The following is a 24,833-nucleotide window of genomic DNA, read 5'->3' as shown; positions in this document are numbered from 1 at the left end:
CCATTGGCAAGATCTCCCAGTGAGTCACATACCGTGGGGCAGAGATTATGTCTCTCTGAATTTTTTGTTCATTCTTGAACAAGAGGAGGCTCAACAGCTAGCAAGAAGTTAGCTCTTGTTATGAAATGCCAATGGGCCACTCTGAAGCTGTTAACCTTGCAGATACCGATAATCTAAAAACAGTCCTCTTCACCTACCGTTGTATTTAAAGCAAGTGGATTTGGTCACTCATGCATATTGTTTTTTTTTTAAAGTGCTGTCAGGCAGTATTTTCTAATGAATGCAAATGAAAATTGCGATTATCCATTTCAAAGCAATCAGTAGCAAGGCATCGTGGCGCAGAGAACATTATTTATACAGCTCATAAGCCCCAGTGATGCTCGTGCATAATTCCTCACACATCAACCAGGACACAGTGATAGAAATTGCCTTCAGGGCCGGACTTTCCAAGCCAGCCTCTCTTTTTTTAAGTTGCAGACATTGTCACTTCAATGGCTGACTACTTGATTTCACAGGTTCGGTTTGATGCGCATATGATAGCAAGCCCACGCTTGCCTGCAGATGCCAGACTGCACCCAAAATGACTTGCTCCTCTTAATAGCAGTGAATAAAGTGACAGGCTGGCAGCTCTTAGGGACTTGTGGTTCTCTCTTCTTATTTTCCAAGTCCTTCTCTACTGCTGCCTGTTTGCGGCTCTATTCTCATCCTATTCAGCACTTGCCTCAGTATGAAAACTTGGGGCATATCATGTGTTTACATGGATGCTTGCTCTTAACTCAGACTTTATTTCCATGCCTTGCTCAACCTCTAATTCCAGTGCATTGACTCCTGTTTGCTGTTCCCCGCAGGGGTAGTCTCGCTGGCACTGCTCAGTTTGTACGACTCTTCTCAGACCTGTTACAAATGAAATTCACCAAGAGACACAAATTATCTCTTCCTGTCCATGCTAGGCTCCTAGGGAAAGTGAGAATAATTGTGTCTCTTCCTGTTGTTAATACTGTAGTCGCTACATCCAATATCTTTTGGGAAGTTTAACTTTTAAAACGCTGGGTAATTTATTACCCCTGTATATTAGCTCTCCTTGGTAGCTGAGAGATGTGGCGACAATCAAACTGCACTGAAACTGTAAAGGTAGAAAATGTCCGGCGAGTAACCTCTTCCCGAAAAGACTGAGTTAACCAAAGGACTAATAAAATCTTGTTTAACCATCGCTGAAAGACTTTTTGGTAGACAGCCAACCCTGGCTGGTCTCTTGAGTATAAAAAGTAGTATAGAAATGTTCCTTCCAGCATTAATTCGTATCAGCTTCTGATGCTGATCTCCTGTACATCAAAGAGAAATGCTCCTTTATTGCACCATTTTACATGTTAAATCATTTATGCTTGTAGCGCGTTCCACCTACTTCTTCTTGCAGCGGCACCCTCTGCCCTTAGTCCAACTGAAATATCAGCTATATCGGCTGGTGTTTCACACACACACGCAGCCTGGTCCCACAGTGGTGAAATGGAGAGCTTTCCTTGCTCTTCTATGGGGCTTAGGGGTTTTGGTCAGGCAGTCCCTTGTTGCCATGCCTGTGTTTCTAGTCCTCCGCTGCCACGTGGGAGGGAGGCTTCTCCCTGTAACCCACTGGTAGCCCCTCGTGGTAAATATCCCATTCTTTTTCTTGTACCGAGGACAGACTCAGCCTAAGGTTGAGTCTCAGCGTTATGGAAATACAAAGCAATGTCCCAGCCGAGCGCTGATCAGAAGGTTGTTCTTACGCAAACCGGACAGGACAGTGTGAAAATGCTCAAAGCGAGGCCCCATGTAGGGCAGTATGTTACAAACTTGTTAGTCTGGATCTGTGAAATCCATTTTTTCAGTGAGGAGTGGAGCTTACAGCTTCCAAAGCCAGATCACCACCTGCCTGTTTCTCAGCCTGTGATCCATGTCTCCTACCTAAATTTTATTTTCCTTCCCCTTATTTTCCAAGTATTATCCTGTACAACAGAGCAAAGGCTTTATTACTTTCTCCTGCACACCATAGCCCATGTCTGCATGGGCTTCTCAAGTCGGATGTGTCTAAGTGTAACCTTTTGCCTATAGGTAAGAGCAAGAGGGTTTTAGGATTTGACACAAGGTTTTGCATTTCCAGCATGACCGGTAGCTGTTTGCTACAATCGTGCACTGAGGCCTCTACAGAAATTGGTAGCCCCATCCCTGACTCTAAGGGCTTACAAATTAAATGCAGTAACCAGACAACCTCCTCTTGCTCAAACTGCTCTTGCTTGAAGTCACACAGAAAAACAGTGAGTGTGAGGACCAGGGCTTTGCCCCATATCTCTTCAACCACAGTGACCCATCCTGCACGCCGGGGCATGATGCTGCTGACTGGCAACTGCTTTCAGTTACATGTCTGTTTCCAGAATAACACCACATTTAAAAAAAAAAAAAAAAAGGGAAAACAGTAACTGTTTATCCTGGCTAAGCTTGTGTAACAGGTTTTCATATGATGTTTTTAGTGTTTAAAGTGTTTTTTTCATTAAACTGTTTCAGTATCCAGAAAAAAACATTTCTCTTACTCAGCTTCATTAGTTATAGGAAATCACTGGATTAAAGTAGAGAGCAGATTAACGAAAATAAACTGTAGTATGTCCCGGGCATATGGTGCCGTGTATGAATGGGTTTTAACTACTTAACTGCGTATAACAAAGAGCAGAAGGAGAGATTTGTCTTAGCAATAATTATAATTTGCAGTAGCTGCATAGCTTAACAGTCAGAAACCACAAAGCCACGGAAAGCTTTCGGTTAGGATTTACGTGGGGTGTGTGCGCCTGTCCCCAAGCTCACGTCGCATTTTCTGCCGGCTGACGGCTGGCAGGAGACTGGACTTAACTAATTAACAGGATGCCTCTCCCTCCTTTCCCTTCCTCTTCGCTGGGCCCACGGTTTGCAGCGCTGGGTTGGTGCGGGACACAGAGACCGGGGTTTAACCCATCAGACGTGGGAGCAAGGGCTGGTCCAGGCACGCCGCTCCATCGCACGGGGCCAGAGGGGAGGCACGCCGTGGGCAAGCCCATGACAGCCCGGGCTTCGCCTCAGCTGGAAATTGTCCCCTGCAGAGCTAATATAAACAGAAGTAGTAAATAAAAGAGGCCACAATGTCAGGGTGGTTGCTGGGGAGTATCAGCCTTCCGGCTCTGGGCACAGGCAACACAGTATGACCAGCTTTGAATTCAAATGACTCTGAGCTTTTTTTCACCGATATCTACCATTCCCCTCTGATACTTCAACCTACAAAAGTCAAATTTATGCCTTTTCTAAAGAGACCCAGCTCACACCGGTTTGAACTTGGTCCTGCGACGCAAGTCAGTGCAAGCACAGGTAACATCCTGACGGTGCTCCATCTCCTGCTTCTCAGGAGAACTCTGCTTTTCCATTTAGGTGCTGGTGTCACCAAGCAGTGGTGGTGACATCATTTCCGTGTCTCTACAAAAAATGCTTATAAAGAATTGCAAAGCCAATCAAATCTAATTTTTAAAGTAAATTCGGAAATACCTGGGGAATTACCTGGTCTTTATCTGGGCTCCTCGGTGCGTTTTCCAGCAAGGCTTAACCAATAATGTTACACCACATAGCTTAAACATGCATGTCCTTCCCTTTTTTTGGGGTTGCTTTATTCTGAGGTTTCCACAATGTGTTTCACATCCGCTGTGAGTAACACTCTTGGACTTCTGCCCTGGATTAATCAAACATAAATCATTGCCCCATGCAAAAATAAAGTTTTGCCAAAAATTGCGGTGGTCCAGAGGAGAATAAAAGAGATTTATTTTTTTCCTCTGTGAACTTTTAACTAATTTTCTTTCTTTTTTTTTTTTTTAACACACAATTATGTGCATTGAAAAATTCACTGACAAGGCCCTGGTTGTCTTGGTTTTTTAGTGATTAATACAAAAAATTAAATCCCTAGCCGCTCAGGAGAATTGTCTTGCTTTTTCCTCAATTAGTATTATGGTGGTGAGCCCTGCCAAACTTGCAGGCTTTCTGTTTAGCTTATCAATAACTCGACGTTTCTTCTATTGCAGAGTTCCCTGAAGAGAAGAGGCAGCAGAGAAATGCACAAAGAAAAAAAGGCATTTACCCAGGTATGGTTTTCAAGAACATGCAATTTTGAGCAAAAACACGCGATAAAACTCCAGATTTCTTTTTATGGGTGTTGACAGGGCCATCAGGCACATTAACTAGAGTGCAATTAGGCCTTAATCTACTGAGACCTCCCAGAGATAATGTAGAAGCAATTTAGGACACAAGTGTGATCACTCCACCATGCAGCTTTTTGGGCCCGTCGTGCTTGTATCTGTAGATTCAGGCTGCAGGTTTTTTTACAAGAAGTGAAAAATCACCTTGCCTCACAAAGTAATTGGATCGCAGCTTGGGGACTAACTAAATTTATACGCGGTGCCAAAGATTTTGTGCTAATGAGCATCTTGGCAGGGAAAGCGGTTGACACACTGCAACGACACCTCGGCGAGCTCTGGTGTCGCAGCCCCGGGTTTGAGCGCTTTCTGGTGTTAAGGGGGGGGTGCAGCACGTGAACTTGTGCTCCCCCGGGCTGAGATGCAGCGCAGAGCCTGAGCTGCCCACTCAGTCTCCCTTTGGACGCCGGTTTTATTGAAATCCTGTAGGCTGATCCTTCTCGGGGAAGCGGTCTGCCCGGTTTCCTCTGCTTTTTGTGCTGACTGTAGGAGTTAAAGCTTTTCCCAGCACCCGTGTGGTTACCGTTTATAGCCAGCGAGATGGGGATAGTGTTTCACCTCGCTGCGAAGAGGAGCCAAGAGCGACATCGTGCCTTCGTTAGAGGAAGGTTGCACCTCCCTCTCGGCAGGCTCAGTGTACGCAGCCGAGACCCTACGGGTTTTCTCTGAGTCGATGGAGTCTTAAAATCCATTGTTTTGTAATAATAACCATAATAAATCATTGCAACATGTTGCACTTGAGTGGGTAGGGCCGTCAGCTGAGTGGGTAGGGTGGGCAGACCGGGGGCTCGTGGTGGCCAGGGGCTGCAGCCCGCTTTCCCGAGACACAGCGAATGGATCATCCCCGCCGAGCTGGCACAAGCACGGCTTAATCAGACCTTAAATTGGGGCACTGGGCTTCCTGCCTGCAGTGCCTGCTGCGGAGAATTATTTGAGTCATCAGTCGGGTCAGAGAGTTTCTTTTTCTGCAAGTCTGTAACATACATGGATGAAATATATATGCCCGCACACATGCAAATCACAGACGAAGCTATGTGAAGGCAGGGTTGTGTCCACCGGGGTTTGTGGGCGGCACTGTCCTTCCTTTCCCCATTCCTGGAAATACAGAGCGATGAAGAGGGAATGGATTCCTTGTGCTTGGTTTCTCCACCCAAAGCCAGGCATTAACAGCAGCTGTAGTACGCCTTAGAAAGCCTTAAAAAGAACATCACAAAATTATCCGAGTAACCCCGGGTCAGCTCTGCTCCCTTTACAACATGGGGATGTGATCCTGGAAACCACACGGGGGAAAACAACCCATTTATGCTGTACGCACGCATTGTAACTCGTGCAAGCAATGGCTTTGGGCTTGAAAATGAAAACCATTGTGGCAGCACTGCGCAAGGTGGCCGTTCAGTTTTCTTCAGAAATTCTTTAGGACAGGAAAGACTGAGAAACAACCTTATATATTGGCATGGCCCAGCCTATAGGTGCCTGTCCTAGCTATCTCCCAACTCTAGGGCTTTACCCAGAGCTGCCTCCAAAGCCGGGTATCCCTTCAGAGGTATGTGCTGGTTGAGACCAGAGAGGACCACAGCAAGTGCCCGACCTGGTCAAACAGCCACCGGGTCCTGGGCCATGGCCCAAAGGGGTTAGTACAGACACAGCCTGGGAGGTTCAAAACACTGGTCTTAAGGGACAGCCGCCCTAAATACCAAACATAAGTTCAAAGAACCATTACACGTTTTGTGAAAAGCAACCACAAACTTAGATTCTGTGCACCCGCATGCCTATAGATATGTATAGCATATGGCAAGACTGTGTTTTTTTACTTACTGGGAGCTCATCATGAAAATTAGCTGGAACTTCGCACCCACCGCAGGGCACACAGAGTAAACAATACCTGTGAAACTGATTGTCTTGAAGTCATGTAAAAGCAGAATTCATAGGAACGCTTACCCACCTCTAGCAGTATTGAAGAAAAAAAGTTTTTATTCAGCAGAATTGCAAAACGGAGCTTCTTGGAAAATACCAGGCACCAGGCAAAACACAAAGAAAAGTGGTTCTCCAGCGCAAGGTAGGAGTGCTGGCACTCAGCCAGATGCTTGGGTGCTGGTCGTACTGCCCTGTCGTCAGACTTGCAACCCCGAAACCGCTTACCCATCTTCTGCCTGGCCGTTCCCCTGAGCCGGTGGTGGTGGCAGAGGAGATGGTGTTGGTTTCTATCTATCTTTGTGTCTTCTTGCTGGAAAAGAAATATCGTATTTGGGAATTTTTGATCAGCTCTTCATTCTCCTCACATCATCTACATTGCATAATGAATTTAAGTTCATTTCTTTCCTTTAAGTGTCATTTCTTTATCTCCATGTTCTACATTTGTCTAAATTAGACTGCAGACTCTGTAGGGAGGGATATGGTTTTTTTCTTTCTGCTTTTTTTTTCCATTAACATCCCTCTGAAGTGCCATGCAGAGTTGTGATACTATTGCATGCAAATAATCACTATCAGTAATCATTAATTCCCATTTATCCTTAATGATCTCTTAAAGTCCGTGACTAGCACCAAGACTGAGAACATTTTCGCATTGTCATTCCTTCTTTTCTTTCTATACAGTCTGCCCTACGTACCTTTTGGGAAAGCCTCCAAATAGTGGATGTGAAATACAGCCAGGCTGTGCCATAGCCCAGCATTCACCCCTTGGGATTCGAGCCTCTTGTTCCTCCAAAACAGTGGAAAGACTGCATAGTCCTTCCCCCCCGCCCCTTTTTCTTTTCATTTGCGATTTAACTAATATTGAACTAGTCTTAATTTCAGTGCTATGGCCTCTCCTTAGTTTGCCTTGTATGTCAAAACTCTACTTGCCTGTGTGGGTGTCTCGCCCTCTTGCTGTTTCTACTTGATTTCAACTGATCAAGAAATCACTGATATTTCTGCACACAAAGTTTCAGGGGGACAGGTGCATGAAGGTTGGAGTCCTACCCTTCTGGCATGCTTAGATCTGGCTGAGAAATCTCTCCTGACCATCCTTTTTCTTTGGAAAAAAGCTGTCCAGGGAACGGGATTTTCAGTAGTCATGTTCCCTGGCAGAGAAGCAGGGAACATCTAGAGCTTTCTCACCTTTCCAGATGGGATCCATATTTAGTAGGCGAGATTAACATCCATCAGCTCTGTTGTTTTGTATGAGGCTTGTGTTTGTTTAACAAAAAAAAAAACAACTTGTTCGTTTCAGCTCTTGCAAAAAACAGAACTTACAAATGTGATCCTTTTTTTTCCTAGACAAAAACCTAGCAATAAAGTAATGCCATTGTAAGACGTTAACGGGGGGTTTGTCGCGCTGTTTGTACTAATGCGCTAACTCCGCAGGCGCATCGAGTCGCGCAGTGACGCCGAGCAAAACCACTGGGGCCCTGACCCCCCAACCCATCGATGCCCTTCCCTCTTCTTCAAAACGCTGAGCGCGTTGTTCCGAGTGCGACTCGGTGACTGTTATTTGTATTGCTTGGCACGCAGTGGGGGTCAGGCTGGAGCCCCTTCTGACCCCCGGGGAGGAGCTGGCCCCTGGTGCTCCCGGCCGGGGCAGAGGGGTGCGGGCAGCCCTGCGCTTCCCCACCTCCATCGGCCAGGGAGGTGCGAGGTGCCAGCTAGTGCCGCTGGTGGCTGGGATCTTGCGGCCAAAGGCAGACAAGAAGCACGGGGAAGAATGCTGCATTGCAAAGACAGACTAAGGAAAATGTCAGATGTGATTATTTCCAAGCTATTAACAGATAAATAAATAAAGGGGAGTAATCACCCCACCTGTGAGCTCAGATGTGCAGCACTGGTCTGGATGTAACTGTCCTTGTGATCTTTGTCTTTCCCTGAAAGCAAAGCCTACAGCTGCAGGGATAAACCGATTCTTGATGAGAGGAAAAACAGAGGTAATGTATTGTGCAGTCCTGACCAAACATGATGCTTTAATCATACAGCCGTATCCAGCCAGAGCAACCAAAATTCAGAGTGACTCCAGTGGAGGCTGCATGGAGTTTTGCCAGGTTTAAATCTGATACTTAATTTGCAGTTTTGAGTTACAAAGAGAAAAGCAATTTGCAAATACATGTGTGAAAAAGAGGTGCGTGTACGTGGGGAGACGATAGAGAGGAAAGCAAGCCGATCTTCTAGAGACTCTGCTTCTAATCAATTATATGCACCTTGGTCGTGTTCATAGAGAACTCGTTTCTGGTGCCAGAAACTCAATGACCAGAGTTTTAGTCAGTCAACTGATTAACTGATTGCAGTTGTGTTTGGCTCCTGGTTGTCACTGAAAACCACATATTAACAGAAACTTTGGCTGTTGTTTACCTATATCATGTTGTTAACATTTAAGATAACTTTTTTACTATTTAGTATTTTAAAGTTCCAACCTGCACCAAGCAGAATCAGTAAGAAAGCTGACTGAGTTCAGAAGTATGCAACCAATTACTTTTGTGGCTGTTTAGGTATTAATAGCTGAAATTAAGACATAATTAGTATATATCTAAATAGAATGGGGCAAAATTAATCTAGGTAACATAAAAGATACCATTACCAATGTGCAAGGATGTGTGCTTTAGAAATTAAATCATTTCCTCAGATTGCTGAGCCATAACTAGTTTTGTAAATCTTTTTATTTTTTTTTTTAATAACCTAATCTGGGTGAACAATTAAAGTCAGTCATGTTTTCTTCTGGATTTGGTTGCCTTTGTTAGGAATTATAACAAAATGGTGCTTGTGAAAGACAGTGCTCCGGAGACTGAAATGAAGTTTCCATAGATAATTGCACATATGTCCACATGGCCTACCAACAATGATGAAATCTGCTGTCTCAAGAGATCATCTTTCAAAGCCTGCCTTCCATTATACTGCTAATGCTGATAAATGTGTCTCTTTCGAGGCCAAGTGCCTGTATCTCCATGACAATTCTTGAAAGTGATTCATGCAAAGAAATTGTTCATCGGCTTAGAATTTACTTAACCTTGTCCCTTATTTCAGCACAATACACACTGGAGTTTTCATTTGAGTTGAAATGCGGTGCTTTAAAATGCCCAACACACACCACAAAAATCAAGCTCTCATTTAATACCCTGCTGCTTCCTGAAAAAAGAAGGTTTTCACATGGGATGGATTTGGGTGTAACTGCGGTTTAATGAATTTTTCTTTCCTTTTTCACAAGTTTTTACCAGTCTCCCTTGTGAACCGTTGTCCATCCCAGAAACAGTGATCACAGTCTGGTCCATCCTAATAATAACAGCAGCAGAGACAACAGTAGTGCTTTCTATTTGGAAAGCGAGTTAGGCACTCGGGCTAGTTCACAGTATTGTGAGATCCAGTAATTCAAATCTTCACTTTGTAGGGCAACCATGCATCTTTTAGCACACTTCTTAGTGCCTTCTAGCTGAAGAATTGGGATTACAATGAGCAAATTCATCTGCGTAGTCTTTGTTTCATGATGCTAGAAGGGAGCAAATGTATCATTAAACATAAGTGGAACAGAAGGTGCCAAGAAATCACGGCACCTTTTCATTTGAGTCATTCGTATTTTCCACAAAATTTGCTCAGTATTTGAGAAAAACTAAGCATTGTGCTGGCACTCTTGCATCACTGAACACTTGCACTGGCACACTGATTTTTTTTTTCCCCTGTCTTTAACTCTCGTCAAGCTGCTTTGCCAATTTAACCGGGACAAAGCCGTGAAATGCGTCAACCATGTGGTTTGCGCAGCTCTGGCTGTGTATTGTTTGCATACCTAACAGATACAGCTTAGATGGCGGGGAGGTGGAGATTTTGGAAGGTGAGCAACTGATTGTGCTTCTAATATAATCTTGGGGGGGTGTGTGATTATTCTTGGCAGGAGGACAGCGCTGATTTGAAGTGCCAGCTCCAGTTTGCCAAAGAGGAGGCAGCGCTGATGCGTAAGAAGATGGCCAAACTAGGGAGGGAGAAGGATGAACTGGAGCAGGAGCTCCAGAAGTATAAGTCCATCTATGGAGACGTGGACAGTCCCCTTCCTACAGGGGAGGCGGGGGGCCCACCCAGCACTAGGGAGGCTGAGCTGAAGCTTCGTTTGAAGCTGGTGGAGGAGGAAGCGAACATACTGGGCAGAAAAATAGTGGAACTGGAGGTGGAAAACAGGGGGATTAAAGCTGAGATGGAGGATATGAGGTGCCAGTATGAAAAAGAGTGTCTCAGCAGGGACCACATTTCAAGCATTCCTACCTCGCCCTATGGCGACTCCGTGGAGTCAGCCACGGAGCTGCGCCGGCACCTGCAGTTCGTGGAAGAGGAAGCAGAACTGCTGAGGCGGTCAATCTCTGAAATCGAGGATCACAACAAGCAGCTAACAAACGAGCTGAATAAATTCAAGTTTGAGCCAGGCCAGGAGCCAAGCTGGTTGGATGACGCAGCATCCAAGTGTGGCGGCACCTTGCAAGAGGAGCTGAAGTCGGCCAGGTGTCAAATTAATGAGCTGAGCGGGAAAGTGATGAAGCTCCAGTATGAGAATAGGGTCCTGATGTCCAATGTCCAGCGTTACGACCTTGCCTCTCACTTGGGTTTGCGCACTTCCAGCCCCAGGGACAGTGATGCTGACAGCGATGCCGGGAAGAAGGAGAGTGACAGCGAAGAGGGTCGCCCACCCCAGCCAAAGAGAGAGGGTCCCATCGGGGGTGAGAGTGACTCTGAAGAAGTTTATGAGAAGACGTCAGGTTTTGGGAGCGGGAAGCCATCGGAAGTCAGTGACCTGTGCTCCACTGAGCTCATGAGGGTGAAAGAGGACACGGAGTCTTTAATTAACATCAAACGTGAGGCTGAGCGGCTCGAAAGGACCGTGGACCGTCTTATCACTGATACGGACAGCTTGATTTATGACGCGAAGGTGCACGTAACCAGCAGCCCATCCAATGAGCAGGATTTCAAAGGTGGTGAGGAAAGGGGAGAAGATAAGCACCAACCGGAGCTTCTGGACACCATCAACTCCAGGATGAAAGCTTTCCGGAAGGAGCTGCAGACCTTCCTAGAGAAGGTTGATCACATTGGGGAAGGCCTTAAAGAGCAGATGGAGGACCTCTCCCCACTTCCACATCTCACAGAGTCTTCCAGTTTTCTGTCCACAATGACGTCCATGTCTCGAGACTCTCCCATTGGTAACTTGGGGAAGGAGTTAATCACCGACTTCCAGGTAGGCCAGCCCCTTGTTTGCCTTCTTTCTGTTTATAGTTTCTTTTTCGTGCTGCCATCGCTACCCTAGAGCTAATTTTCCTCACAGCTGCTTTGTTATGATTTCAGACCTGCGATGTATTAAAGTGTGTAATGTTAAACAAACACTTTATAGGTTGTTTTTTTTCTTTTGTTTGTTTGCACAACTCCTTTGATTCAGAGGCGGTTCCTCATGGCAAAAAGGCTAATCCACTGGTTCTATAGAGATCTGTCTTCTTTTTGTCTGTAACAGCAGTGTTTCCCAGGAAAGAGGAGATTAATTAAAAAAAAAATAATAAAATTCTGATGAATGTAAATTAGCAGCCTTGCTAAGAAATGTGAGGAAGTCTTTATTATGCTCTCTCGTAAAAGGGTCAGGCCTGTTCTCAAAAGCCTTGCCAAAAGAACCCAACCAAACGCAGTTTTCTAAGTGACGTGTTCTGAAAAGCCTGCTTACAGCTCACTCCCCTAACCGAGCAGCGAGTGAGAAGCTCTGTAGCCAGCGAAGGACTGCCTTGCCTAAAGTGTTGCCCATGGGCGCATGTCTAAACTGCCACAACTGCCACACTGGATATGGCTTTTCGGCACAGCACAAGTAAGGAAGGAAGAGCCTTGTGTCCCGTATCCTTCATGACTTGTATGCTTGCTGTTGGTTTGACTCATGCATCCTCATTGCATGCGCCTCATAACCAGTGTTTGCGTTCTTTTTTCCTCTCTTTCTCTTTTTTGCTTTTCAGATGTTTCAGCCCATCATTTTGCTCATCCTCATTTTGGTTTTGTTCTCTTCACTTTCTTATGCCACTGTATTTAAGTTGGTTTTTCTGTTCACGCTTTTCTTTGTCTTGTAGTTTTTCAGTCGTCTACCTTACCCATTTTTGTTTTCTTTATTCCCTCCTGTCCTTTTGTTTTTTCGTTATAAACCGCCCATGCACCTAACAGTCCAAACTGAGGGATCAGATGGAGTGGCAGCTCAAACAAGATCGTGGAGAGGAGCGAGAGATTCACCACCAGCGAGCCACCACCGACCCACACCGCAGAGCTGATGGAGACATTAAACTCTACAGGCCAGGAGACAAGGGCTGTTTCAGTCTAGAGGTCAGCAAAGCAGCCCGTCTTACTCACTGCCTCCTGCAGCCTTAGCCAGGAGATGAGTAACAGAAGCCAGGGGTTGGGGGAGTAAATTGGACCAAACACAGCACCCCTGTTGTGAAATTTGTGGTTGACCTCTTTTCCCCCTTGCAGTTTCAGAGAAGCAAATTGGTCTTGACTTTGGACTCATCGCCCTACTCCCAGTAGCTTTGCTAAGTGGGAAAATATGGCTCAGGGACCTACTACAATTGAGTATAGTAATGAAAGATCTCTGGAAGAGGTTGTAATCCCTGATGTGAGATCCTGCTTCCAGGTTCACCTTGTTGGATATTTTAAATCTGGAAATTCTACAGATAGAAACCGCTTTGCGTTTTGCCTGGCAGTAGTCTGCACAGGAGAGGGTTTGATGCTGGTGTGCGTGGTGATTCTCAACAGGGAACACAGCACCCTGCAGCTTCCAAAAAAAAAAAACTTATTTAGAGCAGAATTCTCCATTGTTTGGGTTGTTGAGTACTTTTCCATTCGTCAAAAACATCGATCAGTTTTTATTTAAATCTTCATCCATGCAGAGGCCATATCAGCCTCAATAAACATCTCCTTAGCTGCTTTCACATGAACACAGGTTGTCCAGACACTACAACTCATCCTGAAGACGACAATTTCTAATCTGTCTCCAAAAAGGCAAGCTTGGAGCACTGCAAAACTTTTCTGCTGGCCACTGGGAAGCCAAATCCACCTTGAAACTGTGGTGGTTAGAGTAGCTTCTAGTAAGGGATGAGTTTTGACATGCTTTTAATTCTAAAGACACATGCATAAGCCTTACTATATCTGAAACCCCTAGCTGAGTCTGGGAAGTGGAGAATGCTGTCTGGGACAGGTGGGTTTGTGAGTAAGCAATAACAAGCACGAGAAAGCAGGGGCAGAAAGAGAAAGCTTCAGGGCGGCTGGTAGCCATGCTGTATTGAGTATCAAAGGGAGAGTGGCCCTTCATCTTAACACAGGTAATTCTTTGCTAGTTTTGTTTTGTCTGTTTTAAACTATTCTGACAGTGCAGAGTTTTGGTAGTATTAGAATAATGAATTTGTTTGGCAGCTTCTCTTCCAACTTTTCACTTGTAGCAGTGATAATAAACATCAGGAAGGATATCTGGTAAACCCAGGACACCGTAAGTCCCACTGAAAAAGGTAAAGCCTTTCTCCTCAGCTGTGAACGGACGATCAAGTAGAGAAACCTTGCCGCCGAGCAATTTGCAATTGCATTGGTCAATAGTTATGGTAGATTAGGTCAGAAAATGACCGCAGTAAAAGTTTACAATATTTCTGTTTAAATTCTGTGATCTTTATTAATACCTGTATTATAGTGACTCCTGGATACGTGAGCCCTCTAAAGATTAGGGATCTGGGTAATTTTGGCACGCCTTTTTTAACTCTCCCAAGATAGGTTAGTGTGTAAACTGTGTACAGCAAACTGTGTTTAAACAGAGGATGGGTAGTTTTCACACCAACACTTGCCAAGGAACAAGCCAGTAATTATAATCAAAGGTAGAGAATATCCAGCTGAGGCTGCGGCTCAAATGGCCCAACCTGAGAAAATGTTGAAGACTAAGGTGTTTGTTTCAGTCAAGTTTACTGAAGCAACAAAGAATATTACACTGCTTTACACTGAAATTTTTCAGTGGGTGGACAAGCCAACTGAAAACTTTTAATTTGTAATGGTCAAACTCAAGTGAAGCAGAAGATTCCTCCAAATAATTTTGTATGGTATCATTTTTAGTCTTTTTTAATTTCATACACTGCACTAGCAAAAACTAACTTTGTGTGTGTGTGTGCCAGATGAATAACAGAAAAAAAATATTATTCAGATATCAAAGAGGTTTTTTAATACCACAGAAATTTCACATGGAGACTCAAATTTTTTAATGCCCACAAGAAGAGATGGCTATATATAAGCCATTATCTGCTTTAACTTATGAAGTGAAAATATACACGCTGGCCAGTGGATAACATTGACTGATGATCTTCCTACTGTGTATGGACTTCAGCATAAGAAGAACACATTGCATTTCAGGGACGCAAATGTTTTCTTTTCAAGCAAGAAAACCCACTTTTCTAAATTTATTTTTTCCAAGCTGAATTTGAAATAAAATTTTTCCCAAGCAATGCTGAGCAGCTTCCATGTAGCCATTTCTCCTATCTTTAAAAATGAGCATCGTGGGAGCCTAATTGTTTGATTAAATACAATAAATGCAGACTGACTTGTGCTTGAAACTACCCCCGTAGCCTAACTGTAAACATCTGCCTTTGTTTGGGCTTTGCACTGCAGTTGTTAGTGCAACAGTATTATTAGAATGTATTTGCATGTTAAAGAGGTGGGTTAGAGTCACAGTCCAAGGGAAATTATATCTTGAAATTGCCTTAAGAGCAGGGCTTTGTTTTCTTGCTGAAACAAACCATTCAGCTGCTGTTGCAGGAGGTTGGAGCCCATTGAAGTGGATGTTCGATCCATTATTCATGATTTTAGCAGAGCTGGGTTATGGTGGGAGGGGGAAATCATTCTTTACCATCCAAAGAAAAAGCGAGTGAACAAGTGAGAATTGCCCTGAGTAAAAGACAGGGAGGAACTAAAAAAGGTAACATAATGCTTCATGGAGCAAACGCCTGGTACAAATCAAAGGATTACTATGGCAACAAATGGAAACCAGTGGGAAAAATGGTAAATAATTTTTCATCTGGTGAATTTTACCCTTTTTACCAATGGAATACCCATAAACCAAAGGCAGCTTTCTTAAGCAGTCTCCTTCTGTTTAATCAGAAACAAGAAGATATTCTAGAGAAGAAAAACTTCACTCTTTCAAATGACCAAATATAGTTTGTTGCGGTGTTTGATACCAGGTGCTCTAAAATGGAGCTGTACCTTGTAGCTCTGATTGTTCCTTCAAAGGGTATCAATTCCGCCCTTGAGGAAATATATATCACCAAAGGCAAAAGCACTTATCTTTGCACTTCAGATTTGGTTACTGTGTTTATTTTCATACATGGCTTTTAAAAACTTACACATTTGTTTCTGTGTAGAAAAATGCCACAAAATCTATGACACTCGTGGGTTATGGAAAAAGAATTGCTGAGAAGAACTAACTTAAAAGGAACAAGTTGTCACCAGAGAATTAAAATAAAAGCAGATGATAGGCTAGAGAAGGTGAGAGCATGTCTTAAAAACCAAGTTTTCAAAAGGTCTAGTAATAAGTAGGGAGAGCTCACAGTGAGGAATAATTTCTTCTAGGCCATTCTTAATCTGTTTAACCATTTTTCTTACTTATGATGCCCGTAAGAAATATAAAACATCACTATTACTGTAAAGTAATGCCCGGGTTAAGTGTGGACCAACCAGATACATGTGCAAGTTAGGTAAGTCACTTTACCACCTGCTTTGAATCAAATCTGCTGTATGGATCCCCTTTTGGACATAAGAGGAGAATTTCAGTCTATATTTTGAATGTTCTATTTTTAGCTGGTTTTGGTGTGTCTGTGCTCCTTTTGTGCAATTTTCATAATCCCACGTGAGAGCTTTCCAGCTGGATGGCTTTTCCAGCAGCTCCCACCCATGTGCTGAAAATTTGCACATCTTTTTCTCTTGCCCTGATTTAAGACTTTGTTTTCCCAGAAAGGAAACAGTGAATGTTTTATACATTGTGACTTCTTTCTTCTGAAAAAAACTCTCAACAATTGAGGACCGCATAGAAAGTTATATCTCTTCATGTTCACTATTCCTCCAATGCAAAGTTGAGGGAAGAAGAAAGACAAACTGTTGCTGACAGTATTCCTTCCCACCAAGATTAGGGGCAGCAAGAATAATTTACTTTGATGAATTGTAGTCTTTCTTGCTATGCAAGATTCTATACAGGTTGGCAATATAAGGGCTTAAAAGACCCTTTATGATGTAAATCTGGATATCCCAGTCCTAACTGAACTTGGTGAGACTTTGTATACTATCCATACAATGAGATGGATTTTTAAAGGCTTGGAGCAGTTTTCTGTGTTTTCCCAAAATCAGACTCTCCGTATAAGCGCAGACTAATAACCACACAACTTCCTATTGTACCCTAGCACATGGAATATACATCATTTATTTTTAAGGGGGAGAAGAGAAGAGGACATCTTCAGAAGCAGCCTCTGAGAATTCAGTTAGATGTGTATTGCATGTTAAAAGTAATACAAAAGGCACTGGAGGTTCCTCTCTAGTCTGGTTGATTGCATACATGCAATGGTCAGCCGTCACATGTGAAAAAGTAGCAGTTATTAGACTGTGTGGTCAAATGTAAGGTCCAAAGGTCAAAACATTATAACATAGCATTAGATGAGCAGTGTAAAATGTTCATCTTTTGGCTTCCTTGGTATTGCACGCAAATTCTGAAGAGCATCCTTCTACCCTGTCTCCTTGGGCCTTATTTTATTCCATCCCTCCTGAAAGAAAAGAAGGCTAAAAAGAAAGACTCCATGAAATTTGATGTTCACAGTTGTTGCATATAAACCGATTAAGTTTGCAGGCAAATTGAGGTTGCAATTAGCTATGGTAAAATTGAGAAAACAGACAAGTAAAACCCAGCACCGTGCACCCCCATGGTGCACGGCAATCATGTGAAAACAAGTCACGGCAGAAATGCAGGACTGTGTGAGCTGGAAAGTAGCCTCCAAAGTAAGCCTTCAACACGCCGAGAGGGGCAGAAAGAGGTCAGTGCAATGAGGGATCGGTGGTGAAGCCCCCAAAGTGTGGATGACTTTTCTCTGCGTCTCCTCTTGAGGTAAAGACATCGGCGTGGATTAGCTTGTTCTGGAGTGATAACAGGTGAGAGAAAAGGACTCAGCAGAAGGATTTGGCACTGCCTCTCCAAGAAGACATAGATGGAAGTGGGTCTGAAAATGCAATAATTGGGATTTGTAGGAAACTGTCAGTCAGTGTCGAGCTGCGGATGAAGTGGAGCTGCTTCTGTGGTAGTGTGATGGAGTAGCACTAGCTCGTAGTTCCCGTCATAGTGTGTTTGTATGTCTTGTAGTGAGTTTGTGTCTGTTTCTGTGGTGTCGGTCCGTTGTGTGGTGGCCGTCACACTCGGGGTGTTTTCTGTTCCTCGTGTAGCGTGTTTGTTAATGAGAACAAAGGAAACAAAGAACGGAAGCTAACAGGTTATCAACTTTTGTGTCCATTTTGTAGCAGTGTTGTTTGCCAAAACAAAACAAAACCACAGTTGTGCCACAGACCACACCCTGCCGGTTATATGCTAGGGGCCTGATTTCCACATATAAACATATAGACGTCCATCAGTGCAATATCAGGTACCTCAACTGCATATGCAAATATCACATGATACATTTCTACATATTCTTCATTCACAATCCAGATGTTTAGCAGCAATCTATTAGGCACGTAAGCAGCTTATCTCCCCTGATTTGAGCAGTTAGAACTGACATTGTATGAAATTATAGACTAAGAAGAGTCCTCAGGTTGCACTGGAAGGAAAAAGATGTGCAGCTCTGCATTCATGCATTAACTGCTTTGCAACATGTTTACATTACCGCTTATAAAAATCTATCATCCTTAAAGAGGCAAAGCAATTGTAAAAAGGTTTGCGCTGTCTAGTATGCATGTAATAGTCTATCTGCCTTTGTGATGTACTTAATCTCCTGTTAGTAATTCCAATGGTTATTAGATAATCCCAGCACCCAAGTTTCCTGAAACTTGGCTTTGCATGGGCTACATGTTTATCAAAAAATTGCATGAGTTAAGAATTTTCTTGCCCTAATTTTGCAGACATAAGGTGTTGTCAGTATATACATAACTATGTGATTCCAATTAATACTCGTCTGAAGTAGAACAAATTATCTTTAGCAAATCGTTGTTCATTGGAAAACGCAAGTGTGAAGTGAATAGTGAAAAATTCAAACCTGACCTTCCTGGTAACTTTTGCTGCTCTTATTCGACTTCCAGTTTCAGGAATCCCAAGACCGACAATATTTCTAACTAACTAAATGTGTAATCGTATGTTTGTAAGGAGAGGCATATTAAGATCAGTGATTATGGCGAACAGAAGAGCGTTGCCATGTTGTATCTGTTTTCACCCAATCAACTTTGCATGATTTTGGCTGATTTTGAATTCATAAAGAGAAGGAACATATATATTTTTTTAATTACATCTGAATTAACTAGTTACATTGGTTCTTATTTGCCATATTCCTAAAGAAGATTGATCAGAATAAAATAATGCAGGAATTTCTGATGAAAGTAATTTTTCTTTTATTGGATAAGAAAATTAAACCCATGATTTACAAATGATTGTGCAAATCCCATTGCAAGCTGTTCTTTCCAAATTATTTGTGAGACCAAACGTCTGCAGACACCTTAAGGTGTAAGATGAAATCGATAAGGCAGATAATGTTCTCTTGGTCACTTTATGTGTACTTTTCAGAGGGCTGGAAGTGTCTTCTCCTCAGGTACAAAACAGACATGCACAAGTCAATAAGTGAATCAAGTAAAGAAGGAACTGAGAGGCCCCAGAAAGTATATGTAGGGTGACTTTTATTTCTTCAGCAGAGTATGGTCCTGCGGGTGGTTTATGGGGTACTTCCCTCTGCCTTATCTTGTTTTTCCATAGAGGAGGAGAGGAGCATCTGTTCCAGTGACAAATACTTTTTGAATAACCCAAAGTGTCCCAGCAAGGGTTGCTGTGGCCCAAACAGTGGCAGCAAACAGGTTTTGCCCTCGGGAAGCAGGAGGAGTGTTCAGGGAGAGGAGATGGGTGCTGGGGCTGATGCCGGATGGGAAATGGCAATGCAGCCCCCGAGAGCGGTCCCACGACCTGCATTACATCCTTGCAGCTGCTGAGGCTGGAGCACCCTGGATGTCAGCCAGCAGAGAATTTGGGATTACACTTTGAATCATTCTGAAACAATCCCTTCTTTAAATGCATCTTTACTCTGGGAAGGAGGAGTTTGGTGCCATAGTGTTTTCTGTGGTCACACATGTGAAGAGAACGGCATCTGGCCGAGCATCACCTTCGTACAGACAAATCAGTTTTAGCTGCAGTGTGAGAGACACAAAATTGAAGGGCATAGAAAATTCTGACCAGAAATATAAGTGCCACAAGATTAATTAACATAGTGTAAATAATGAGGTCTGACTCTCCCTTCTTGGGTCTTTATTTTTGAATTAAGTAACTTTCGTAAGTAAAGTGGATGGGTTGCCAAACTTAATGAGAACATAAAATTGAAAGTATTGAGATTAAAACAGTGTTGGACCTGAAAGGGGAGATATTTAAGCACTTTAGTCAGAAGTCAGGCTCACACAGCTTATCACTGTGGCGTTTGTGGAGTAATTATTTTGAGTAGAAATCACAGAATGAAGCCAGCTTGTGCAGAGAGCTGTCCTGTATCTGAAGAAAGGGACCTTACATGCTTAGTTGGTTTAATAAATGCTATCCCATTAACTGCCTAATCAGAAGTGTTGCAAATGAATAAATAATTACGTTCAATATACGTGCTTTAGATGAATCTTCTGCAGACATGTTAAAATTTTATAGCTTTCATTATCATAAAGAAATACGCCACCAAATATGTAATCCTGTAAATAGGAGCTCATCTGGCAAACGTCATTGATGGTGCACTGCCTCAGCTACTCAAGTGCAAACCCAAAGCAGAGTCCTGAAGGGAATATCCAACATGTAAAATCAACATCCCAGCTTTAGTTTTCAGAAGAAGCCACACAGGAAATTCCCACACATATTTAGGGCATTGCTATTTATTTGCACACTGTGCTTTGGTTTTAACTATTGATAACCGTGAGTTGTGCAGATGTCTGTCCTGCAGTTCTTTTCTTTTTTTCCTTTTTTTACACCATGGAGACACATTTTCTGCTAAATCTATCCCTTTGTCCTGCTGATCAGCTCAGGGATTCCCATGTTTTACCTGTACAGAATGTATCGATACAGGAGCTTCAGGCTCAGCTTGAGCAGGAGACGAGACTTCACCGAGAGGAGCAAGAAAAGTTTGCAGAAAGGATCATCCAGGTAAATACAAAACCCGCCTGCTGGGAGAGGCGCATGACCATCACGTGTGGCATGGACCTTGTTTGTCAGGACCATGGGAACTTATGTCCTGATGGCTGTGCCCGTTTGACCTCATCTGAGTAAATGAAGAATCTGGAAGTTGGGGGAATGTAAACTCAAGCCAGTTTTGCCACTTTGAATCTGGCTGCTCTGCTTGGTGAAGAGAAGTGTTGTCCTCCCCTGTGCGGAGGAAGTCAGGGTAGAGACATGAAATACTGCATGGGGAATTATATCACCCCCTTCAGCTCTCCGTGAGCTGGTGAAGGGTGCGTTTGATCTCCAGGAGCACAGTTTGGCTCTATGCCTTATTGTGACCTCTCCTAGCCCAAAGCAAATCCAGCACTTCTCTGAAGTCGGAGGAGTTGTTACATTCTCATAACTGAAACACAAATCAGGGCTTTTTGTATTTCTCAGTACCCCATGCTTCCAACCCTCTTATTCGTAACTGGTGAATAAATCATATTTTGTTACAGGGGCTCCCCCTGCTCTTTTGAAGGCTGGAACAGATTAGTCAATCGTTTTGTGATCTCTAGCTCCTAGAGCGAAAAAAGTCTGTTGCTAATTTTTGCAGGCTGTTTGGCTCTTAACTGAAGTTTTCTTTTTAAATTTACTTCGTAGACTAAATTCAGCATAATTGTTGCATGGCGTAAAGCATTTTTCTTTGTGCCAGCTAATCTCATTATGCCCAAGTGGTATCTCTCTGTTTTTCCATAAGTACCTTTAATTTCTAGTTGATCTCCATAGGAGCTTTCTTATGGAGGCTTTTGAAGGCCACCGGTAAATTGATTTCCTTCCTAGCTGCCTTGGCCATGAAAGCTTTTGGAAGCTATGCCTGCCTCTTAAAGTTCTTTTATTTTGGAATAGCTATCCATGGAAAAAGGATAATACTCTGTGAAGCTACCTCCACCAGGGTCTTCTGCAAGAATTTGTGACCATGGGGATTTAGATCGTAACAGCTTGTAAAAACAATGAAAAATGCGGCAAAATCAAAGCTAGCTATTCATGTTGACAGCCAGTAGAAATAGAAGAATAAAAGCATCTTCTGGATTCTTCATTTTTTCCAGATTATGCCCATCCTGTTGATATTGTTCCTTTTTTACCATCTTCCAGGATTTCTGGTGGAAATGACTCAGATGTTTGCTGTATTTAACCATAAGTTCATTTGGTGGAAGAACCTGCATCAACACAAAATCTATTTGTTTCTTCCTGTAAAAATTCAATTTAAAATAAGTCCGTTTTTTACTATTTCATTTTTAGCAATGTTTAATGACATCAAATTGATGTGTGCCAGCAGCGTACAATCTCCAGGAGTGTTACTCGGAGTTGTATGTACGTTTCTTGGGCTGTTATAGCTAATTTTGTTCCAGACTACTTTTGAGCTGCATTTTAAACCCATTTAAGCTAGCAAATACTGTAAATAATCTTAATTTAATCAGTATCTTTTTAAGGTATAGTAGCACAGATGCTGAAAATTTGCATTATGCCAGAGCACATAATTTAAAGGGCAGGAAGGTCCTTAGTAAACCACCTAGTGTGGGCCAGTAGCCTGTGTCAGAAGCATCTGAATGTTGCCATGAAAATCAAGCATATATTTCTTAGCAGTATTAATTGCTAGGGGGTCTATTCTCCTGACAAAGAATCTCTGAAGTGCTCTTCATTGCTGTGTGAATGTTGTTTGTTCTTAGGCTTTAAATCATTGTGGTCATTAGTGTACTGTGGCTTTCATAGATTTCATCTATGGAGCTGGTCAGCAAAGGGAGATGCTGTTGTTCCGCAGAATGGAAAATGGTAGAAACTGGCATCTGTAAGCAGTGGCTCCGTACTCATTTTCCATCTGCCTTTTCTTGATCAATGTGAACCGTAGCTTGGTTGAAGTGGAAACACTATCTCATCCATACGGAATATGATGTTGTACAACCAACTTGTACGAGTGCTGTTGGGCACAGGTCATGCCGTGGTTTGATTTTGACATATTGAGGGAGAAGTCACGTTTAAAGAATAATGTTTCAGGTGGCCTTGTGTTGAAACAGGTGTAATTATACGTGTGCTCCAAAGAATGAGCTTTTCTTGGTGCTTCTAGTACTGAAATTGAGACATGTTGAATGCCGAGTTGCAGTCTATTCCTGTCTTTTCAGTTCCTCTGTGTGTTCCTGATCTAGTCATATCAGAATGAGAAACTGTTTACTGTGAGTCGTTCAGATGCTTTCAAGTACGAACTGTGAGAAGTGAGGGACCAGTGGTTGTATCTGAGATACTGGATGTGGTTCCTTCAGAAGCTTTGTGCTTCCAGAAGCAGAGGGAGGTGTAGCCACAGAGGAACGGATGAGCCTGTGGCTCGGGAGGGAAGAGGCAAGGATAATATTCCAGGTTTTCTGAAGGGCAATTGTGGTCCCATCTTGTAGGAATGGCTGCAAATGCATTTAGCAGGTGTGATATGTGCAGCAGTGTGGGGTGGTGCCTGTGCTGGGAACATACTGCAGGGATGCAATCAAGAGAGGGAGGAAAATATGAGTGGCGTAAAGTGGAGGCAGCAGCAGAGGTCTCGTGGATCTTTAAAGTAAATGTCCACTTCCACAGCGGGTTACTTGGATATGGTTATCTAAGCAAAGCTTATCAGCTGCTGTCTTCTAATTTCCTCAACAGTCATAACTGCTGAGGAACTTACTGAGTCAAACTCGGTAGCTACTCGCTACTGATGAAAATTAGAGATTTCAATTTGTCTCACCCAACAAAGTACAAGTCCTGGAGACCACCCCAGGACAGCACCCCATTGACATGGTGTCTGTCGTTCCATTAAAGCTGGAGGAGGAGCATATGCAGACCCTGCGGCGGAAAGACTTGGAAGTGCAGAGCTTGACTTTGCAGAACAAACTGGAAGAGAAGACCTGGAGCCAGGAGAAGAGCCTGCTGCAGCAAGAACTCAGGCATTTCAAGCAGGACACCTTTCTCCTGTATGTCAAATTGAAGTGGCTGCTGAAACATTGGCGGCAAGGCAAGCGAATGGAAGAGGAAGGGGAAGACATGTTAGAGGTAGTTGTCCCACCTTGTTAACTCAATAAAGTTGCAAGCAGCAGGGTACTGGCATGTCCCTTCTTTAATTGTAGGCTTTAACTATGATGTAGCATCAGCAACTTTATAGTTGCTGATGCAACATAGATTTAAGGGGGGTTCATATTAAACATGAAGCCTTTTCTTAAATTAGCTTGTGCTAAAGTATATTCTGCATGATATGTTATACATCACTCATCTTTAAATCTATACCCTTAACTGGTACAAACATCTGGTCCTGCAAAACTCTCATAGTAAATGAAAATTTAATTAGTTCTCAAAGACATGACTCCTGAATAATTTTTGGAAAGAAAAAAGAGGTTAGTGAGCTGATGGAGTCAAATCTGTTTAGAAGGGTTGAGTGCTGTCGTTTTTCTCATCGTGTGCACAGTGTGTTCCTTACAAAGCCTTCAGCAATACAGATGGAGGGAAGCACTGTTTTCATGTTGGCAGGAGAATTATACAGCTTCTTGTGGGAACTTACAGTGAATCATTCTTGTTTGTTCCTCTTTCTCCATACACACGTCTATCACCGTCAGCAGCAGTACGCCAGTAGTCATCGTGGTGATTTTCCAAGTAGCGACTAAATTAAGATCAGGAATTTCAGAAGTACATAACAACCTGGAATCCTCAAGCTGACATATCTCAGCAGGGTTGTGATTGCCAGTCAACATGCACTGTGAAGAAGGGTGCTGCTAAATTATGTTGAGTTGCACATCCAGAGTTACCATTTGCTTTGGAAATCTTACCTAAAGAAAAATATAAGTTAAAAAAAAGTGTTTACCCATTCTGACATTTTATACAAAATTCTTGAGAATAATGGATTTCTTTTGCAGGTTCGTGCAATTCTGAAACCATTTGCTAAGGCAACTAAGTAATTTTTCTCGGTATTTCTGGTACTTACGTGCCTAGTGTTTTTCAGCATTTGCTGCATTTGGCAGTACAAGTAACCTTTCAGGTCTGGTAGGAGTATGCTTAAGTTGAATACTCCAAAGTTTTGTATTCTTAACTAAAGGGTGGATGAACATCTTTACCTTCATCTGCTGTGGTAATATGAGTCAGAAACAAGAGATGAGTAGCTATTTAGAAATAATTTGCTTCTGCTTTACTTCAGCAGTACTAATTTGCTTCTGTGTAAACTAGCTCATCTTCTAATATCAAAATAGCTTTTATTTTTTCAC

General features: G+C 43.0%; 1 protein-coding gene across 6 annotated transcripts in view; it reads left to right on the top strand.

Moving 5' to 3' along the window:
• Positions 1 to 24,833, top strand: part of MTCL1 (microtubule crosslinking factor 1) — a 112,563-nt gene that overhangs the window by 55,798 nt on the left and 31,932 nt on the right. The window contains exons 4-9 of one of the 6 annotated variants that reach the window (XM_082478961.1): positions 4,065 to 4,124; positions 6,217 to 6,291; positions 10,081 to 11,406; positions 12,363 to 12,518; positions 20,443 to 20,565; positions 23,404 to 23,634. In XM_082478961.1, the coding sequence (XP_082335087.1) occupies positions 4,065 to 4,124; positions 6,217 to 6,291; positions 10,081 to 11,406; positions 12,363 to 12,518; positions 20,443 to 20,565; positions 23,404 to 23,634 (1,971 nt within the window). The remainder of the gene's footprint in view (positions 1 to 4,064; positions 4,125 to 6,216; positions 6,292 to 10,080; positions 11,407 to 12,362; positions 12,519 to 20,442; positions 20,566 to 23,403; positions 23,635 to 24,833) is intronic. The other 5 variants (XM_082478960.1, XM_082478963.1, XM_082478962.1 and 2 more) reach the window with 5 other exon arrangements.

This window comes from Vanellus vanellus (genome assembly GCF_965231255.1).
Source record: "Vanellus vanellus genome assembly, chromosome: 2".
Taxonomy (NCBI): Eukaryota; Metazoa; Chordata; class Aves; order Charadriiformes; family Charadriidae; genus Vanellus; species Vanellus vanellus.
The sequence above is the reverse complement of the archived record's forward strand: the minus strand, read 5'-3'. Positions and strand labels throughout refer to the sequence as shown.